The sequence below is a fragment of the Falco rusticolus genome, chromosome 6, assembly GCF_015220075.1.
Source record: "Falco rusticolus isolate bFalRus1 chromosome 6, bFalRus1.pri, whole genome shotgun sequence".
NCBI classification, from domain to species: domain Eukaryota; kingdom Metazoa; phylum Chordata; class Aves; order Falconiformes; family Falconidae; genus Falco; species Falco rusticolus.
The window spans coordinates 54,215,419-54,234,873 of record NC_051192.1 but is presented as its reverse complement, the minus strand read 5'-3'; the positions used below and the strand labels follow the sequence as shown (position 1 = coordinate 54,234,873).

General features: G+C 37.2%; 1 protein-coding gene across 5 annotated transcripts in view; it reads right to left on the bottom strand.

Moving 5' to 3' along the window:
• ATAD2B (ATPase family AAA domain containing 2B) overlaps positions 1–19,455 on the bottom strand; it is a 77,876-nt gene that overhangs the window by 36,903 nt on the left and 21,518 nt on the right. For all 5 annotated transcript variants that reach the window (XM_037391447.1, XM_037391448.1, XM_037391451.1 and 2 more), the window contains 10 exons: positions 18,285–18,401; positions 16,782–16,857; positions 14,898–14,996; positions 13,602–13,713; positions 12,752–12,867; positions 11,787–11,961; positions 11,268–11,356; positions 10,105–10,264; positions 9,071–9,161; positions 3,170–3,481 (listed from right to left, as the gene is read on the bottom strand). In XM_037391447.1, coding sequence (XP_037247344.1) covers positions 3,170–3,481; positions 9,071–9,161; positions 10,105–10,264; positions 11,268–11,356; positions 11,787–11,961; positions 12,752–12,867; positions 13,602–13,713; positions 14,898–14,996; positions 16,782–16,857; positions 18,285–18,401 — 1,347 coding nt within the window. The remainder of the gene's footprint in view (positions 1–3,169; positions 3,482–9,070; positions 9,162–10,104; positions 10,265–11,267; positions 11,357–11,786; positions 11,962–12,751; positions 12,868–13,601; positions 13,714–14,897; positions 14,997–16,781; positions 16,858–18,284; positions 18,402–19,455) is intronic.

Genomic DNA, 19,455 nt, shown 5'->3' with positions numbered 1-19,455 from the left:
AATTAGTATCATAATGAAATGATAGTACTTTCCATATAGCCTTCAGAAACAAAAAGCTAAAAGATGATACGTTAAAAGACAGACTGCAGGGACAAACAACAGCAAAAAATACCAATATGGCACTAAAACAAAACAACCAGTTGACAGTTGAAAATCACGTACAGCTTAATTAACTACCAGAGCTGCAACAGTATTAAAAGTAGACTGCTGTGATTTTGTAATGGCAAAAACACTGCTGCAAGATCCTTATTTGCCCCAGGAAAAGAGTTCAGTTGATGTTACCCTACACAAGCCATGCATTCTCATTCCCCTGGAGAAATCAGTCGCCACCATGGGATGAAAACGGTGACAGCCATTCAAGCTGTACACTAAAAGCAGTGCAGGGGCCAGGTCTCCTGAGGAACAAACTGCTCTGCCACGGATGGGCAGCACGTCTGAGAAGCGCCCGGAGTCAGGGCAGCACACTGCTGTCCAGGGCAGCCGCCGGCCAGCCTCCCAGAAGCTCAGGTTAGCTACAGCCACTTACGGTAATGAATTGCTGTGACGTGAAAGTGTGAAATAGAGACAGATCGAGTGTTATTCTCAAATATACAACCCACTGCAGGATTTGCCTGATTTACATGAAGCTGTGGCACAGCTCTTGCTGCACTAATCAAACCGCCACCACGGGTGGGACAAAGGAACCAACTTCAGGGCAGCGTTAAGTGTCGGATGGAGACACCACCTAAGGGCTATGCACCTCGGTGTGTGGTCCTGGGAAAAATGGTTAAGAGACAACAAAAGTTCCCTTAGCTGGCTGTGTCATGTAGGAAACTGGATTCAGAGCAGGCTGGGCAAGAGTAACATTCTGCTGGCCTGGTATGTGACAATCATCCCTCAGGGGGAAATGATAAAAAAGGCTTGCAGACATCAACCAGTGGCCAAAAGGTACTCCGCTGCAAGAAAAAGCAGTTCAGAAGCTGCTGGACATTTAGCTCTGGGCAAGGATAGAGGCCTTCAAATCAGCTAGGTATAGGACGCCTAACTCTTGGCTCACTGCAGTCCCTACACAGGCAGGATTTTTTCTATACCAACGTAGACCACCAGGTGAGTCCTATGCTCATGCACCGGACACAGCTTTCACTTCCTAAAATATATAATTATTTAAAAAGGCAGCCCATTTTTTAATCCCAAGTGTCAAGCCTCTGTGACATCCTTTGCTTGAGCATTTGACTCACTGAATTACAAGAAACAGGAATCATTAGTGAACTGAAAAGACATGTAGAAAACTAGATTTGCAGATTGTAAGCACAACAGTAAGCATCTGATACAAACCTGGCTCTGAATCAAAGAAAAACTGAAGTCCTAAAGTCCTAGTGCGTAATCTGCATTTACATTTAAAATCATTGTACATGAAAGTAGATTTTGCTTTTTTTTTTTTTTTTTTTTTAACACAGGTAAGTTTAAGGGACTAAGAAAAAATCCTAAGGTACAAAAGAAGTGTTCAAAGAAACCTTAGTTCATGTATCTTCAAAATTGATTATTTAAAAACATATAAAAGCAGCCACAGCAGCAGAATTATCTAGTAAAACTACTATCTAAATCAATGAATGCTTCCAAACTCACTTTCTTAGTAATAATGACCTGTAATAAATAGGAATGTAAAGAATATAACTGAAGAAAATAATCTGAACTAGAACTTCACAACAAAGACAGGGGTACCTAATTCAATTCTTCAACAATACTGACAATCTCTAAACCGGGCATTACCAACAGGTTAACAGTATACACACTGACTTAAGCATCTTACACAACTTTGCTTACAGGAGCCTCATACGATCGAGGGAGCCCAACGTGATCTAACTGCAGCTGCAAGGAGCCCACTTCCCCCACCCACCACCACACACTCCCAGGCCCCATTCTTGTGCCAACTCCAACACTTGTTAAAACCTCCAGCTATCCCACAGTCAGCAGAAAACTAACCCGAAAAAAATACATCATTTTTTGGATGAGTTTTGTTGGCTAAAGGGTTTAACAAAGGGTCTGACGTACTAAAGTGGAAGGGATAGAGCAAAAATGCACAGCTGGGCTGGAGGAACTGCAGCAGCCAGCACAGGGATCAGCACAAGCTGCCTGGGCTGCAGCCTGGAAGTGTGCTCTAGAATAGGAAAGAAAAGAAAGTCATGGCTGTCACAGATTCAATCTGTGACCTGGGCTATTGTCAAGTTCATCACACACAGCCATAAGTACTGTTTACATAGTTGGGGGGTGGGGGTAATCCCAGGTAAGAACAGTAGGAAATAGTATGTCACAGAATAAGTAGGTATCAAAAGCAAGATACCTTGTTCAACATTTCCAAGAAATTACATGGGTAACTATTAAAGTATGTCTCAGAGAAGAGCTGGGTAAAATAACCCAGCACCTACTAACTCCCTGCCAGTCAAAACAGTCAGTCGCATTCCTTCTCATTCCCAGCTTCCTCAATGCACTCACATCACTCCCACTGCAGCAGGGTTCTGGCATACATCTGACCCCTTAGCGAGTTTATTTTACTCACTAATTTGGCAAAAAGCTAACTTGACAACACAGCAAATAGTTCTCTGCTTGCTAGGCCAGCAGAATCAACTCAGGATCAAGAGTGCATCAGGCCAGTTCAAGGGGAGGGAAGCCTCAGGACTTTCTCCTTAACCTACAGACGACCATTACATAGGCTCAGGTATCTGTGGCAAACCACAGACTCACCTGCTGAGCTGCAAGCTCCCCACAGCACTCCTCTGCAGCCTGCTTCCACATCATCAGCAAGCAAAGGACCAGGGACACTCAGGACAGGAGCTCCGGTTTCAGGTCCAAATACACTAAGCAACATCACCTCACTATTTTCTTTTGTTCTGCCATCTGACTATGCGCCATTATTTCTCATATTTCAATTGTGAATTATTTGGGGGGAGGGGGGGTGTCTCCTTTTTTCAGGTGACACTCACACCTATGGGATCTTGGTCTACATAAGGTCAGTTTATTAAATTCCACAGCAACCTGGAATCAGTAAAAGTATGCAACATCCAAGTGATTCAGTGTATTTACGTACACCGAATCAAATATGTATCACGTTTAAGGTGAGCAATACAAGAAAGCCAGCTGAAGTATTTTCAAATTGAAACAGCATTTGCGGAAAAAAAATCGTATCACATACCTTCACTTTTGTCACCCTGGCTAAATTCAGCATGAGGGAACACTTTGTGTAAAACCTCCAGAAGGTTAGTGAAGGTACGTTCCAACAGTGGTCTGATCACAGGAGATAACGCATGTCCTGAAGATGTCACGGCACGTTGGGAAGCAGGCACAATATTCTGCATTGCATGATAAAAATCCTGCGCACTGAGAACTACTGAGGAAACATCAAGCTGTAGTTTCTGACTGCTCACATAAATCTGGGGATAGCGTCGTCTCAGGGCAATCAAGGCAGCCTCAGTGCAAAGTGCTTTTATGTCAGCTCCACAGTACCCTAGTGCACACAAAAACAAAAATATCTTCTGTGAAATAGCATTGCTGTGCTACATGTATTTCAAACATGCCTAAAGCTAAAACCAATCAGTAATACTTAATTGTCAAGGTCCACAAAAGCATCTGCCAAAAGGTATCACGTCGTAACCTAGTGACAGTGTTGTGTCCCAATAAATTATGTACAGGTATATTGAAATATAGTAAAAAACAGTTCCACATTGATGTTAAAATGACTTACATTTTCACTATATAGTGCAATACATAGTGCATTTTCAGACCAGGGTTATAGGTCTGTCATCTCTCTTCTTAATATTGTACAAAATATGTGTGCAATTTTAACAGGCTAGTCCCTCTCCTCCTTTTTTACTTTAGTATCTCTACGTGTATATACTTTTTAACAGCGAAGTACTTTTGTTATACTGGATGAACATCACCGACTTCAAACTTCTCGAGACTGAGAAAATGAGAAGTATGAAGAAAAATGTTTCACGAGTAGAATACGGAAGAAATTAAATCTCTTGTTAAAAAACCATACTGTGGACTCTTGGAAAAATGTGAACTTTTACTGTCAAGAAAAAATGTTTGAGACTTTTTAGAGTTTCATAATTTTACTACTGTATCTAAAAGAGTAGAAAAAGTATTTTAGAACATTTGAATTTTAATTTACCCTAGCTTCCTAAGTATCTACAGGTGGCTACCTATAATTGCTTAATCATTACTGAAAAACACAGATCTGATATGAAATACTGAGACACTTAATACTTCTGTGCCTTTTGCAGTACTAATGATTTGGGGGTTTTCCCCCCTGAATTAGAAATTAGGTATTAAATTTTTCCCTATCTCTCAGCACGACACTTTAATATGCCACTGTATTCTGTAGCACTGTAGCTCCATCTTTCAAAAAACGTAAAACATTATTCCAGTGGGGAAACTCTTTCAGAATTATACTCACTGTAGGAAAACGTGTTGCACTGAGGTATTGCCACATAAAAGTTTACCGTTTTGCAGTGAAGTGTTTATAGAAGCTAATTAGTCAATTCTTTGGTTAAACTATTCTCATTCAACTCTTTTTTAACTGCACTTCCTCCTCCTCAACAAGTCTTACACATTTGAGCTTTTTCTACTCTGCTCTTCGAATACACTTTTGGCAGCACCAAGTCCCAAAACTGAAGCCTGCCTTGTTTCTCTCTCTTTATCCTCTTGTTCTTACAGTGCTGCTGGCACATGTATTTTTACAAGATTCATACAAGCAACAAGGAACAAAGCTGATTCCATACACAGTGTTGAAAAATAAAAAAAAGGAAGCAATTAATACAAAAGATAGACAATCTTCCATCCTCATCTTTCAGATATATACATTTAGGGGATAATAATAAAGAATACCAACTTGTCAGTTGGCTGAGACTTCAAGTTCCACCTTTCTCTCATATACTTGAAAATTATTAAAAAAAAAAAAAAACACAGATGGAAGATCACCACAAATATCAGGCTCCTTCTGCAACTTTTAAACCAAGTTTCCCAATTTTATAAGAGGTTAGTAGCTATAATAGTGTAACTTGATGTGCACACACTGTTAATTATCTAAAATGCAGCAACTCACGTTCACAAGTAACCTTGAAATAAATACAACTGACATTTGAAATATACGTTCAAATACATCCACTACATTAATCAACAGGCAACTAATTCTTTTCAGCACTCAGGTTTGGGTATTTTTAACTAACACCCATTATGAAATCAAAACCATGCAGGCACACTCCATTAACCATGTGAAACCATTAGACAGTAGCTACAGGTGCATCAGAGAAATGAAACCCAAGGTTTTTCCTTTAAACTCTGCTTTGTTCTTTCAATATCAGGTATCGCATTCCCATTTAAATTCGTCCATTTCTCATCTAACAAGCATACTGGATTAACACAAAATCGGGGTGGGGGGACACGGACACGACTAAAACAAAGCTCAAATCAAAGATGTACTAGAGATACACAGCACTGAACGCCTGTAACCTTAAAAACTACTTTAGTATCTCCGTGACAAAAGATTCAGCAGCTTAGGAGCTGTATCTTTTCCAATTTTTCTATTAATAAATGCTGTAATATCACTTTCTAACAGTCATTTTAATCACCGCTTGTACATCTCCAAAGAATTGCAAAATTAGGAAATAATAGCCTGTAGCCTATTTTTAAAATTAAATTCTCAGGTGATCAGATACACAATTAGTCTCCATTTCTACCTTTCATTTCTCAGGAGCAATTACATTTCAAGACTAATAATTGGTGCCTCTTTTTGAGGGACTCTCTTGTGCATACTGTACATCCATTTCAGTGGCAGTAAAACTGCCAAAATCCTGTTTCTTATGAAACATTTAGAAGCTTTTTCTTTCCAAGAAGTAAATGCACACTGATTAAGAAGAAGAAAAACATGAGTAAAGTACTGTCAAAGCAAAATAAAATGTATCATGCCAACAGTAAATAACCTGAATTTATTTTTGCCTGAAATGGCACTGCAATATAAACCCAAGGTTCGGTGCATTTGCTTCCCTTTTTGAAGCACCTCACAAAGGGGGTTCAGTTTGGCAGGCAAAATGCACCAGCACACCTTAACGTAGCACAATAAGAGAAGACTTGTCAAGTAGCCCGTTTTGTTCTACCCATCACCACCACAATCTGCTAATGTTTTCGAAGTACAACTTTCAAAGAGCAGGACAGCAAACAACTGGGTTCTCATTAGGTTTCCAAAGAATGTATTTCGATCGCTAAAACTTTAAACCCATACTCTTTCACCTCTCTGGTGCAGAAATTACGTCCTCTTTGAAACTTTCTCTGCCTAACATCTACCCCAAAAATCTACACCAAACAGTTACTGAACTGGGTGAAGCGTTCAGATGAACAAACTTGACCACTTCCTCCAATTGATGTTGTGCAACTCCCTACGACTCCTGAAATGGACTGCAGGGAAAACGAGTCAGTGAACAACTCAGCATGATGACAGAAATTAAAAAAACAACTATGTTTTTTTAAAAAAAAAATCTGAAAAAAATGAACACTAATGCCAAAACTTCCCCCTCCATCATAACATTAGGACGGGAAAGAAAAAATCTAACACAACATCATTTTGCCACAAAATGCTCCTGCAACAGTAAGCACAGAATAGAGTATTTTTAACAAGCATTTTGAGCACAATGGTCTGCTTCTTTACAACTCTATTTAACATTATTTAAATAACCTTTATTCCATTGTAAAAAGATTCATCTGCAAGATGACAGATGGAGGAATTCACACTTTTCTGGTTGCTAATATGTTTTGTTTCCTACAAGACTGAGTTAATAGTTACGAGTCTGTCCACCTACAGAAAGTGATCGTTCAGAACAATGAAGTAAGCACAAGAGATAAGAAATTATTTTTAAAGTTCAGGGTATCTGGGGCCCACCTCCAGTAAGGAGAAAAAAAACCATAATAATTACTTGTGTTTATTGAAGGTACTAATTAGACATCAGTGTGTGGTCTTCTGAGCAATTCTCTGCTCTCCCCAAGCTGCTTCACTTTGTCTCACACACATTGCAGTCATGTGGCCATTCAGTGAAGTGGGTCCTTTAGTTCTCACATACATAGAAATCTCCTAAAAGGTATGTAATCCATAACACCTGGGACAAAAATCAACCCTCAGGAAATAAGCTAATTTTTTTGAAGTCCTGGGGCTTTTCCCTCCTAATTTCTTTACAATTACACCCCTGGATCTTAAAAAGTTCCAAGTCGCACATACACCTGCTTCCCCAAAGTCATCTACTTTGGTAGCATTTCAGCAGTTTTCTTCATTAGGATCCATATGCTTGTAGTTAATTGTTCCCAAGTTTGATGAACTGGAGAGAGGTATAAATCATGCCATGTGAAAAGCCTGTTGAGTCTATGCAGCTTTTAGTTGGGGAAGGGGTTGAGGGGGTATTGGTTGGTTTGTTTTTAAAGAAAACCTGCACACAAGAGGAAATAGAAGACCAGTACATACTGTATCATGTGACAAGTGCACCAATGAGTCTGATTTGCAATGGCCACAAAGAAATCTGGAAAGTCTGTTTAAATAATTAGTTGCTGCAGATGTCACTTAGAGAAATGATGAGGCAATCTCAAGATGAAGAAGATAAACCAGTCTTACTTCAGCTGTTTTAAAAAGTCCTTGGTAATAGTCAAAAGGTTTTAATCTTGGATGTATGAAAACATTTAAACTCCAAGATACAGAACAGAGACAATCAAGGAGTTGGACAGTAGGAAAGCCAAAGAAAACAGAAAAAGTATTTCCTTTTGTGAGCTGACTTCCACAGAACTGACAGGTTTACTGAGCACAGAGAATGTCTTCCAATCAAACCTATGAACGGCTTTCCGTATGGTCTGAAATTTTGCAATACATAATTGTGTTCTCAATGCAAAACCAAGGTGAATTTTCAAAGAAACAACTGGGGTTTATCCCATCTATTCCCCTCTCTCCCACTAAGCACCACCACGTCTTTGCACAAATCAAGCAGAATTTACATGAAATGGGTTTGGCACATGCTGTCTTACACCTGGAAAAGCTTAAACTGGAGTTTGCTGGATAGTTATGTTTTCTCCTCACCAGAAGATGTTGAGGTCTTTGTGCATCAAAAGCGGAGGGATGCTGCTTCGATGATAGATGTCCCAGTGGATGAAGAGGATAATTCGGATGTACTGTAGCTGACTGAATGGACTGATGTTGCATTTGAAGTTCTTATCTCTCTGATGATGGATTCCAATGCACAGATATTTGAGACTGTCCTTTTTCTGAGAACTTCAGTGCTTGTCCAAGCAGATGACTGACAGAGGATGTATCTTTGCATGACAAATTGTTGAGAAGATATTGTGGTGTGTGTTTTGGGTCACTTCCTCTGTTAAATTCACTATAAAAATATTTGGGTTTATTTCTAACTAGCTTTTAAAGCAGCAGATTTATCTTGAACCACCATAGTACAGCAGGTCTTTGGGTGCTCCAAAGGTATATTTAATGTATTCATGGTGTGGTGCTTTTTTCCCCCCTGCCTATATCTACACTTTGAGGTTGTTCTGTGCTAGCAATCTGGAAAAAAATTCATCTTTAGAAAGGCTGGTTAGTTTGTTGGATTTAGGTCAGAGGAGAGCATGCCAGTCAGTAAAAACAAAATCAAAACAAGAAAAAACCCCACACAAGTACTGGTACTTTTTCCCTCCATAAGCAGACAGAAAAAAACCCCAAGACCAGGTCTCCCTATCTCTTCTGTATTATACTAATTTAATGGGAAGTCTACCTAAAGATTCCAATTCCCACTTCACTTTGCTTCTCTTGGAGGGAAATATCCTATATAAGGACAGTGATGTTAGAGACAGGCGACATGTTTGTGTTTTCAAACGACTACTAGCTACTCATTTCACATTTTAGTAAGACAGAAGTGTATTTTGTTATTACAAAAAAAAAAGTGCTGTTGAAAGTACAGAAGTTTAGAAAGGTAAAAATAAAAAAAATACCCTGATACATTTAACATACCTTCAAAGTTTTACACAGAAGAGAAAGCATCTACAGTAAAAGTACTAGAAACATAACACTCACCAACACATTTTTCAGCCAGTTCTCCTAAGAAAGGATCTGACAATTTGGGGTTCCAATCCCTGGTATGAATTTGTAGAATGTGCTTTCGTGCCTGATTTAAAAAAAAAAATAAATAAAATCAAAATTAGCAAGTGAAATCTATGTCATAATATTTTAGACAAGAATATTATTTATTCATGTGAATATGAAGTTATTTTATCTGGTTTTGACCTGTCACTGAGATGCATAACATAGAACCTAGCACTCAAAATCTCTCAAGAGTGGAAGTTTTCGCTTCTTTTTTAATTCCTTATGTAAGCAGTGGTTTTTTTCAGTATACCAGTTACACATTTTAATTGCTGTTTAATCAACATTATTATACATGAACCGATCAAAACTCATGTTTTATTAGGAATTATCATAATTCTATAATTTTTAATTGCTGCACCTATGATTAACAGCTTCTACTGTCAAATGCCTTGCCACGTAATTTATTGCTGAGTAGCACAGTACATACACATGAATTCCAAAACTATTTCATTTTTAAATTCTACAGAATCCAACTAGAACTATCAATATGCAAAGTAAATTTAATTTTAAGTATAAATTAATGAAATATTATGGCTGATTTTATAGAAGTCTAGAACAAGGAACTGAAATGATCCTGTTACCAATAACATCTGGCTTTCCATGTAGAATGTTTATGTACTTAGCAGTCTACATGCTCATAAAGCTATTTTCTCTTACCATAACTTCCAAAACCCCAGTAGTTAGGGCTCATTACACAAATCCATACAAAACCACAGCGTTTTGATCAGCAATTCAGTCTAATGCAAACAATTTACCTCTCTTTAGTTTTAACTATATTCTGAAGATCTGAAGTTTATTACAATTTTATGTATACAATGTGCTTTTACTAAAAATGCCTTCCAAAAATTAAAACACACTCTTACAAATAAGAATGCATATTTTTATTTCATAACCTTGGTTGTCAGACATTCAAATGTTTAGTACACTAGAAATGTTTATTAACAAATCTCCTTTGTAAGCTTTACCTTTTGATCAGGCAAGTTGAAAAGAAATTCCCTGTCAAAGCGACCAGGTCTCCTGAGTGCCGGATCTATAGAATCCAGTCTGTTTGTAGCACCAATTACAACTATTTCACCTCTATTATCCAGTCCATCCATGAGGGCAAGAAGAGTAGACACTATAGAGCTAAAAGAGAGGTGGGTTTTTTTTAAAAAAAAAAGAAATTATATGGAAGATTGTGAGATTCTTTTACTTTTTCAACTGCAACATTCACAATTTCAAAGAAAAATGTTAAGGTAACAGTTGCGTAACTGTTTCAAGTCTCAATGGAAGAAGGAACCTTTTGATATAATCTGTATTATACTTAGTATTACACACCAAACTTCCTCCTTTAAAAGCTTTGGGGAATGTGAGCTCAGGAAGCCATTTACTGCAGCTCTGAAAAGTTCTCTTCCATTAACGGTGTATGCATCGTCCTGTTCAGAGCAACTGTAGCACCAGGCAGAAGAAAAGTGCATCAAACCAAAGCTGTATATTCCTATAACCTCCTAGTCTGCTGGCCCCAAAATTTCTCTCCTGCCTGCTCAGCTGAGCGGGGGGAGATAACCACACAAATGCCGTCACCTATAGAATGAAAAATGTAAGTGCCTCACCATAAAAAACACAGAAAAATTGAGACTGAAGGCAGCCAGTAAGTAAATTTCAACCAGCAGTAAACTGTTGTAAAAAGTATTTTTAAAAATGACATGATAGTAACTCAACATAAGTTTGCACGCCACACCATCCAGAATCAAAATGATATGAGTATCCAGTTCATTTATAGAACATAACAATTTCTCATTTTATAGCAAATTTTTTTTTCAATGGATTATTCTACTGGGATCGTAACAGACGATCTGTTTACAGTACAAAACCAGCAATCAAAAGAAATGCTGGGGAATTTTAAGTTAATAACATTGCTGATGGGTAATCTCCATTACAATTCAATTCTCAGCAAAATACAGTCTCTGAAGAACTGAAAAGATGACTTTCAACACAAAAAAAATCCTCAACAATCTGTCCTTTCTAGTGTACGTGGGCTTAAGCAGAATTAAAAACCTTTTGTGGGAACTGAGTAAAATTACATTTAAGAGTTTACCAAGATAATGCCGTATATACCAAAATAATGGTAGCGTATAAGAAATATTACCTGTGAATCTGATCTTGTCTGCTAGAACGAACTGGAGCCAAGCCATCTATTTCATCGAAAAAGATTATAGAGGGTCTCATCAAGTATGCCTGGTATGCAAAAAAATAATTGAATTTACTGTTAATTCATGATTTATCATCAACATTGGAAAATCTTTTTGTTACAATGCATTAAAATTCTAAACTAATACATATATTGAGACACCTTTGTCAAAAAGTGTAGTCTGAAAATAAAACTGAATTTTTAACTACAGCACTGTTTCGAAGCAAAAAGACTGCATTCTCCTCTGAATAAGCAAGATGGCACCAGCGTATCAGTTTTACTGTGTGTTTGAGTGATAGTGAAGACAAACTGAGACACCTTAGACTGATAAAAATATAAACTCTGGACAAATCCTGCCCAATTATGCAATTTACAGTTTCAATTATAGTTACAATTGCAAATCACTTCAGCTGCCTAAAACACAAAAAAGCCAACATACAAAGAAATTATATGAAAAAATATGTATTTTCATCTAACCTGATCAAAAAGGAGTCGAAGCTGGCGTTCAGATTCACCAACCCACTTACTGAGACAGTCTGCTCCTTTCCTCATAAAGAAAGCCACCTTTTTGTCTCCTTGACTGCATTCATTAGCTAGAGCTCTAGCTACCAAGGTTTTACCTGTTCCAGGAGGACCATAGAATAAACAGCCCCTGAAGATAAATGGATCAACACAGTCACAAACTTATTTTACGTCTCCTGAAAAACTCCAAGTCAAATCTTATAATGAAGACAGGGAGCCTGGAGAAGAAAGACTTTAAGTTCTATTATTATTATTATTATTATTATTATTTAGTGTATTCAACATGACTTCATAAAATCCAAAGTTTGTTTTATGCTTTAAAATCAGTAAATCTTTACTTTGTAGTGAACATTAATCAAAGGCATATTAAGCTTCCAAAGGATGTTTTACACTAGTTAAACATCTCCTCAAATATTAAATCTTAGTTAATACTTGAATCAGCATTACTTCTTTGGAGAGATGTACTTCCTTTAAATGACAAAAATATTCCAAAATATTCAATTTACTTAGATTATGTGTACCCCTTTAAATCACACACCAAGATGCCCAATTCATAAATATTAAAGCCATAATATAAGGCTATTGAGATTAATTACATAAAAAACCATCAGCATTTAGCTTGATTTAGTAAAATATTTGATAACATAATGGAAAAAAAGTCAAGGTACTACTAAACAGAACACTTGAGAATTCTTTCTTTGACCAAATCATGAAGATTACCTTCATACCACAAGAAAAATAAACTAGATTTTTGTAAGTCTTCATCCCACTTATTACATTCTGATAGACAAGTGCAGTAGCAAACATGCAAGTCTATTTGAAGACTTCAGGGGAAGAATCAATCTCCTATGTGTGCTCAAGTGAAGCATTCTTCAGAGCTTAATAAAATAAAATATGACAGTAAGAGCAAATACACCTACCTTGGCGGCTGAATTTTGAATTTTTCAAATATTTCTGGATAGAGAAGAGGAAACACTACCATTTCTTTAAGTGCAACGATATGATGGCTCAATCCCCCTACACTATCAAAACGCACCTTAGAAAAAACACAAAGCATACAAAGCATGTATTGTAACACCTTTCCACAAAAGTACCTTTACTTATAAAATAACATATTTGGAAAAAAATTACAAACAACACTGCACTGTTCAACAGAGTGCCCCAAGTTTTGAAAGTGTAAAAAAAAAGCTGAGAAAGTCAACTCTTGGGTTGCCCACACGAGGTTTACATAGTTCACAAGATAACTGTGGTAGGGATGCTTGGACATCTACAGAGATCCAGCCTAAGTCTGACAGCATTTCTAAGCTCAGGCACAGCGTAATATGAATATAGCCAAAGTATTTCCAGACAATGATTCAGTTCTAGTAATAATTCAATGGCTTCTGCACAACACACCATAAGCTAACATGCATCACTGTTTCTGAGTAGCACTGAGTTAACCAACCCAGGTGGTCAACACTTCTGTTTTCTGCACTATTCAGCATATCCCAGTTTCTACTATTACTTGCAATAGCAAACTGACTGTAAACAAATAAATATAGTTGGGCAATTGATATTTTGGCTTATATATGATATGTATGCAGCCCGTTCATTACCTATGGGCCAAAAGCAAGTGCTTTGTAGCCCAAAGGCATAAACAGACAACAGCCCTGGAAAAAAACAACTAAGTGAGCTTATTACAAATTTACTTCAACTCCAATGAAAGGCTGTAGTGAATTCTGCTTATGCGTAACTGGGGAAAGGAAAATAAAAAGTTCTAACAAAACCTACCGATTTATCAATAATCATTGGGTCGACATCTGCCAAACTCGCCCCAACTTTCACACGTTCTCGCAGGATTCCACTAGCTAAGTCTTCTGCTCTAAAGTTTAAAGGCAGGCACCTGTTCAACAACAACCAAAAAAACCACCAAAAAATAAACATTATGTTTTGATCATTTTGCTGGAACAGGAAGAACCAAGAGATTAAATGCCTTCTACTAACTAAAGAGACAACCCTCCTGGATTGATAAGGTAATCAAAACTAACCTCTACTTTGGTAATTATTCTTGTATATCTGGAAATTCCTTAAATATAAAGATAGTTTTATGCTTCCATACAGATATTTCAATCTGGAAAACCAGGCTGGACAAGCTATTTTGATTAAGCACAGAAGAAACAATGTTGACCAAAAGAACAGAACACTCTCCACTGGCAGTGATGAACTGCATTAAGTTCAGTATAGTAAGAAAAGTATTAAAAGTATAAGGAAAAACAATTAAAAGAAAATACAGCTCATTAGAGTCCAAAGAAAGGAAATAAAAATATTTCGTGTAGATCAGCCATAACTCACATCCACCTGTCCCAGATTCTTAGTGTATACAAAGAAGCTTTAAGCCCACACACAGGCAGGTATTACATCAGGTCAAATACACAAAGGGAGGAGGAAAGGTACCAGTAAAACACAGGTTACACTTGGAACTACACTTCTGGTAGCTGTACATAACTGGAATTCCTCACAATGGAAAAGGAAACAGTGCGGCACACAGGTAAAGACATTAAAAAAAAAGATGAGGAAACACATTTTCTTCTGTTCAGTTTTCCAAATAATGTATCTGGGGCATTAAGTAAATTTACTGATACACTTTATAGATCTTCCGCTTTTACATAACTGGTGAATAAATGTAAGGTCAAAAATACATCCGCTGGGTGTGTAAAATGCACATAACTGTTACAAAACAGGATGAGAGAAAAATAAGAGCTAGTATCGGGAGTACCTCTGAAATAACTGGGATCAAGTAAAACTAAGAACAAAAATCTGTTTTAAATCAACAGATGTTTGTGTTACAACCCAATTGAAAGAAACAGTTATGATCTTTCTATCACTATTGTTAATTATCTATTCATAAGAGTTCAAAATCTTATATTAATATATAACCAGCAGTCCTCCAAAACTGTGTCTGCAGGTAGTCACAGGCAGAATCAAAAAAGTTTGCAGAACTGATAGAACATTATAGAATAGTTCTGCTTGTTTTCTGATAGAATAATAAAAATCAAACCCCCCTAAAGACCAAGGATGTTTTAATACCTATTTCTTGCTCTGGCCATGCTTTTAGATTTTCTTCTTTCAAAACGTTCTTCATCTGAAGAGGTTGTATCACTGCTGTGAATGGCATGCTTCTTTCTCCTATTAAAGTGGCAAAATAAACATAAAACTCAGGCCTTTTTGCAGCAGAATGGCACATTCTAATTCTTCTACAAAAATGAAGTGGAAACAGCAAGTACAGTACGTTCATGTGTAAGATGCACGCAAATTTTTGTTTTACTAAGTAACAAAATAATCTGGAAGGGGAACAACATCTTTTACTGTCACAGGAATACCTGACTTCAACATGCACATTACTAGAACAGTAGATACGTGGTCCAGTCCATGTCACCTCAGCAAGTGTGACTGAGTATTCAATCAATAAATTACTGAAGCTCATCAGGCAGCAATTGCACTTAGGAAAGCTTCCAACCATTTCAGCCACCTCTAGTATCACAGAAATATCAAGATCTCCTTACTCAGTTTGATGTCTTCCTTTAAATATCATCTAAAAAATTATATTGAAAAAATCCCATACTTCCTAAAGCATAAGGGCTCTTTTTTATGAGGTCATTAATTCCGAACAGCAGGTTTCACAAAATACCAGTAACTGTAGCTTAATTTCTGATGTGAATCTGAATTATTATTCAAAGTCTGCATGAACCATTTATTTTAGGATGACAGTATTACAGAAAAATTAGAGAATGTACATTACATCTTCTGTACAAAATGGTACTCAAGTTTGAAAAAAGTCAGCACTTTTTTTGCAGGAAAAAGTTAGCTACTAGTAAAAATCCACGTATTTTTAGTGAATATAGTAAGCTACACCATTTGTCTGAACATGATAATGCACTGAGTAGCTGTTTTTTGCCAAAGGATAACACTGTCAATCAGTTTTACTGTTCAATAACCAAAATTAGATACATTTAAAAATATGTCAAAGAGAATATAATGCAATTAGGAAGAATTTTTATGACAGTGTCCTGACAAGAAGGGATAAAATGAGAGTGGAGCAATGAGCATGCTAAAACTGAAGGGATAATAGCTTTCATACTCTTTGTATCTTACTAACAAGTAGAAATCCTGAGATTATCCAAGAAAATGTCATTTGCACTTAAAGCCAAAAAGAAAAAAAGCTCTTCAAAATTATGTCTTTCTACTACAAAGAAATTGTAGAATCATAAGTTTCTATTATTTTATTTACTTCTCATATTTTCACTGTGCCATTAAATTAAGCAGTAAGAAAAGTGTTTCAGCTGACACTAGCATTCATTTACTTGAATTCTGTTCATGGACAGATTCTCTTTTTGAACTTTTGAGTAAGTTTATTTTTAAAAAAAAGTGTATTAAGCTCTGACCTCATCCATTTTGCTAAATAAAGTCAACTAACAGTTTCCAGAACAACCTGGTGTATTCCAGACTTCTTTGACACAAAAAGTAAGAGTCAAAAGTGATGCTAGGTAAATATTTTATTAAATTGTTAATGTTACTTGAATTAAATTTGAACTGGAAGGAAAAGAAACACACATTAGCCTGATTTGTTTATTTTTATAGAAAAAAAAGGGGGTATTTCTTAAATTGCTGGTTTGGATTTAAACACTAAATATATACACTTAGAGGAAAAGCTACAGTGTGCAATATGCAACTCCTGTCAGCACTTGCAGCACACCTGTTTCCATTTTCTTTATCACAAAGCCTCTACTGGTATCACAAATCACTATGAAATTCATTTTTATATGCTGATCAGGATCGGACCATGATACAATTCAAGACCCATGCACATGCGTGAATCAATTGCACTACTCAAGAATGTTTGGAAAAATCAAAAGCTAACAGAAACGTACTGAGGGAAAGCAAACAACTAGGTACCACAAGACTGACATTTACCTTATATGGCTTCTTCTTGCAGGAGATCTGTGAATATCGAACAGTGTATTTTCCCTCTTTTTTTGATGAGCTGGCACTGAGTAAGAGAAGTTACAGGTTTGTAACATCAATTATAAAAGAATTATAAACTAATCTAAATGCAATGCCAAAGTGCTAGATTATTGCTTTACCAATAATGTTATCACTGGTTTCTCTGAAAGCTCAAATTACAGAAAGAACTGGGGAGTGTGGAGGGAAATCAAACCTCTTATGCTTTATTTCACTACCACCATCCTTGGCTTGACACAGTCATGGGAATTTCACCCTCAGCCTCCTCAAATCGTCACAGCTATGGCTATCATGGCACTGAAAGTAATTCATCCAGGACACCAGCTTTTTAGTTTATTTGCAGGAAATGAAACTCCATACAGAAACCCCTTCACAGCTGATAATACAGGATGTCTTGAAATTTCTCCTAACAAATAAACCGCAGTACTTCTCTATCAGAGCTTAATTTCCCAGTAGCCTTAAGACATAGTACACTGCATACACTATGTAGCGTAAACCAAATACACACAGAATACTTTATTTTAAACAGAAGTATTAAAATGTTCAAAATCAAAAGACACTATGCTGAAACCTATATGGATCCCTGACAGCATGTCCCATAAGGAAGGGTTAAGGACATGGGGTTTGTCTAGCTTGGAGAATAGGAGCGACCTCACTGCTCCCTACAGCTTCCTGAAGGGGCAAATGGAGAGGGAGCTGCTCAGCTCTTCTCCTGGGATAAAGTGACAGAATGTATGGAAATGGTTCAAAGCTGTAACAGGGCAAATTCAAACATAACGTTACGAAGCATTTCTTTACCGAGACAGTGGTCAAACACTGCAACAGGCTTCCTAGAAAGGTGGTTGCTGCCCCAAGCCTGTCAGTGTTTAAGAGGCATTTGGAAAATGCTCTTATAAACATACTTTAACTTTGGGGCTGCCCTGAAGTGGTCAGGCAGTTGGACTAGATGATCCTTGTCAGTCCCTTTCAAGTGAACTACTCTCTTCTAAATTTCTCACCTAGGCAACATGCAGTAACTGCGGCTATGCAATTTATCTACCGTTATGAATTAGGCTTACCACTCAAGAAGAGATGCAGGCATAACGGTAACTATTTTTCTTATGTAATTACCTAACTTTTTAGGCTACTTTCTGAATTCCACTTCTGTCAACTATTTCTTCACCTAAACCCGTTCACCTCCAACCCTGAGCTGAGCACATGGCAGTACTTGCAAAGTTTGAGGCGGCAGCACGCACCAGCGATGCCACTACCACTGACTGACAAACGGACAGATTGTGTCTCAGTAGTCCTGTTCACATGGCAAACAAAAACAGGCAAGATGGAAGTCACAAAGTGCTCCATGGGAATCTTATCAAGGATGAGGATTAGTCATCCAACTTTTCCCTTCCCACACCTCCTGTGGTACTCTGGGAGGTCAGCAGAGCAGAACTGCATGAACACTGCCTAGTTCCTCACCTATTGGAGGGGCCTGGTATCTTTCAACAGTTTTCCTCTGTCTGAGATTATATGGTCGATCATTTTCTTCTCCCTCAGCTTCTTCTGCTTCTATATCTCCATCTTCTTCCTGAGACTCTGTTGAGGGGGAAAAATACTTTCAGAACACTTCTACTTAATGCCAGAGCCATCTTCATCCTAAAAATTCATAATTTAATGGCCACTGAGAATTATTCCCCTCTTAACACTAAATGCCAAATCACTGGAAATCTGAAGACCAAGATAAATTTACAGCACACTGTCAAACTTCCTTCTAGTTTGCCACAGAAAGTTCTGGGAAAGCAACAGTAAGAAAACAAATGCAGTAAAATCAGTTTTCATTGTAAAGTACTTCAAGTATCACTTCTATCCACTAGCTTTTTCCTTCAATAATTATCCTTCAAATTAAGAATAATGCCTTTATTCTCTTTTCCCACAGGAGCCTCAGAAAAATATCTGACCCAGCATGAAAATATGTACAACTTTACAATTCACAGCATCATTTTTACACAAAGCAAATAAACCAAAGGTACCACCTAGGTCCATCTATTAACAGGATCAGAATTTCCACCCATGAATCTCAGATTTAAGACTGCATTCTTATTATTTGGGACAGACCACACCTCTTACACCAGCTTCAGTTCAAAATCAAGACATGCTACATTGAACCGTCTGGATTCCTGAAAGGGAAGTCTAATTTCTTAAGGAAGCCAAGCATGCTGTTGATCATGCCATGTTAGCCACAATACAATTCTTTCACAATACCTTTAGAACCCACTGGCCAGGTTCATCCATATTTTTAAAGGAAGGTAGAATTTCTAATACAGTTGTGTGCCTACAAGCCTCCTAAAATTTGGTGGATGTATAGAAATCAGAGACTTTAATTAATACCTTTCCCAAAGGAAGGATGCAGAACTATTACATATTCTTTCTGGTAATGGCTACCCAGCATATGAAAAATAGTGAGCCAGTTAGAACATGCATTGTTGTAAACGACATGCATCACATCCTGGCTTCCACCAGAGGATTGTTACAGGGAATACAAGGAAAGCTACAATTACTTAGCACTGCAGAAAACAGGAGTAATGGAACATAGTATAGAAACATTTAGAAAACGGGCTTCAGTCTACTATTTTCAGATAAGCTTCCTTTT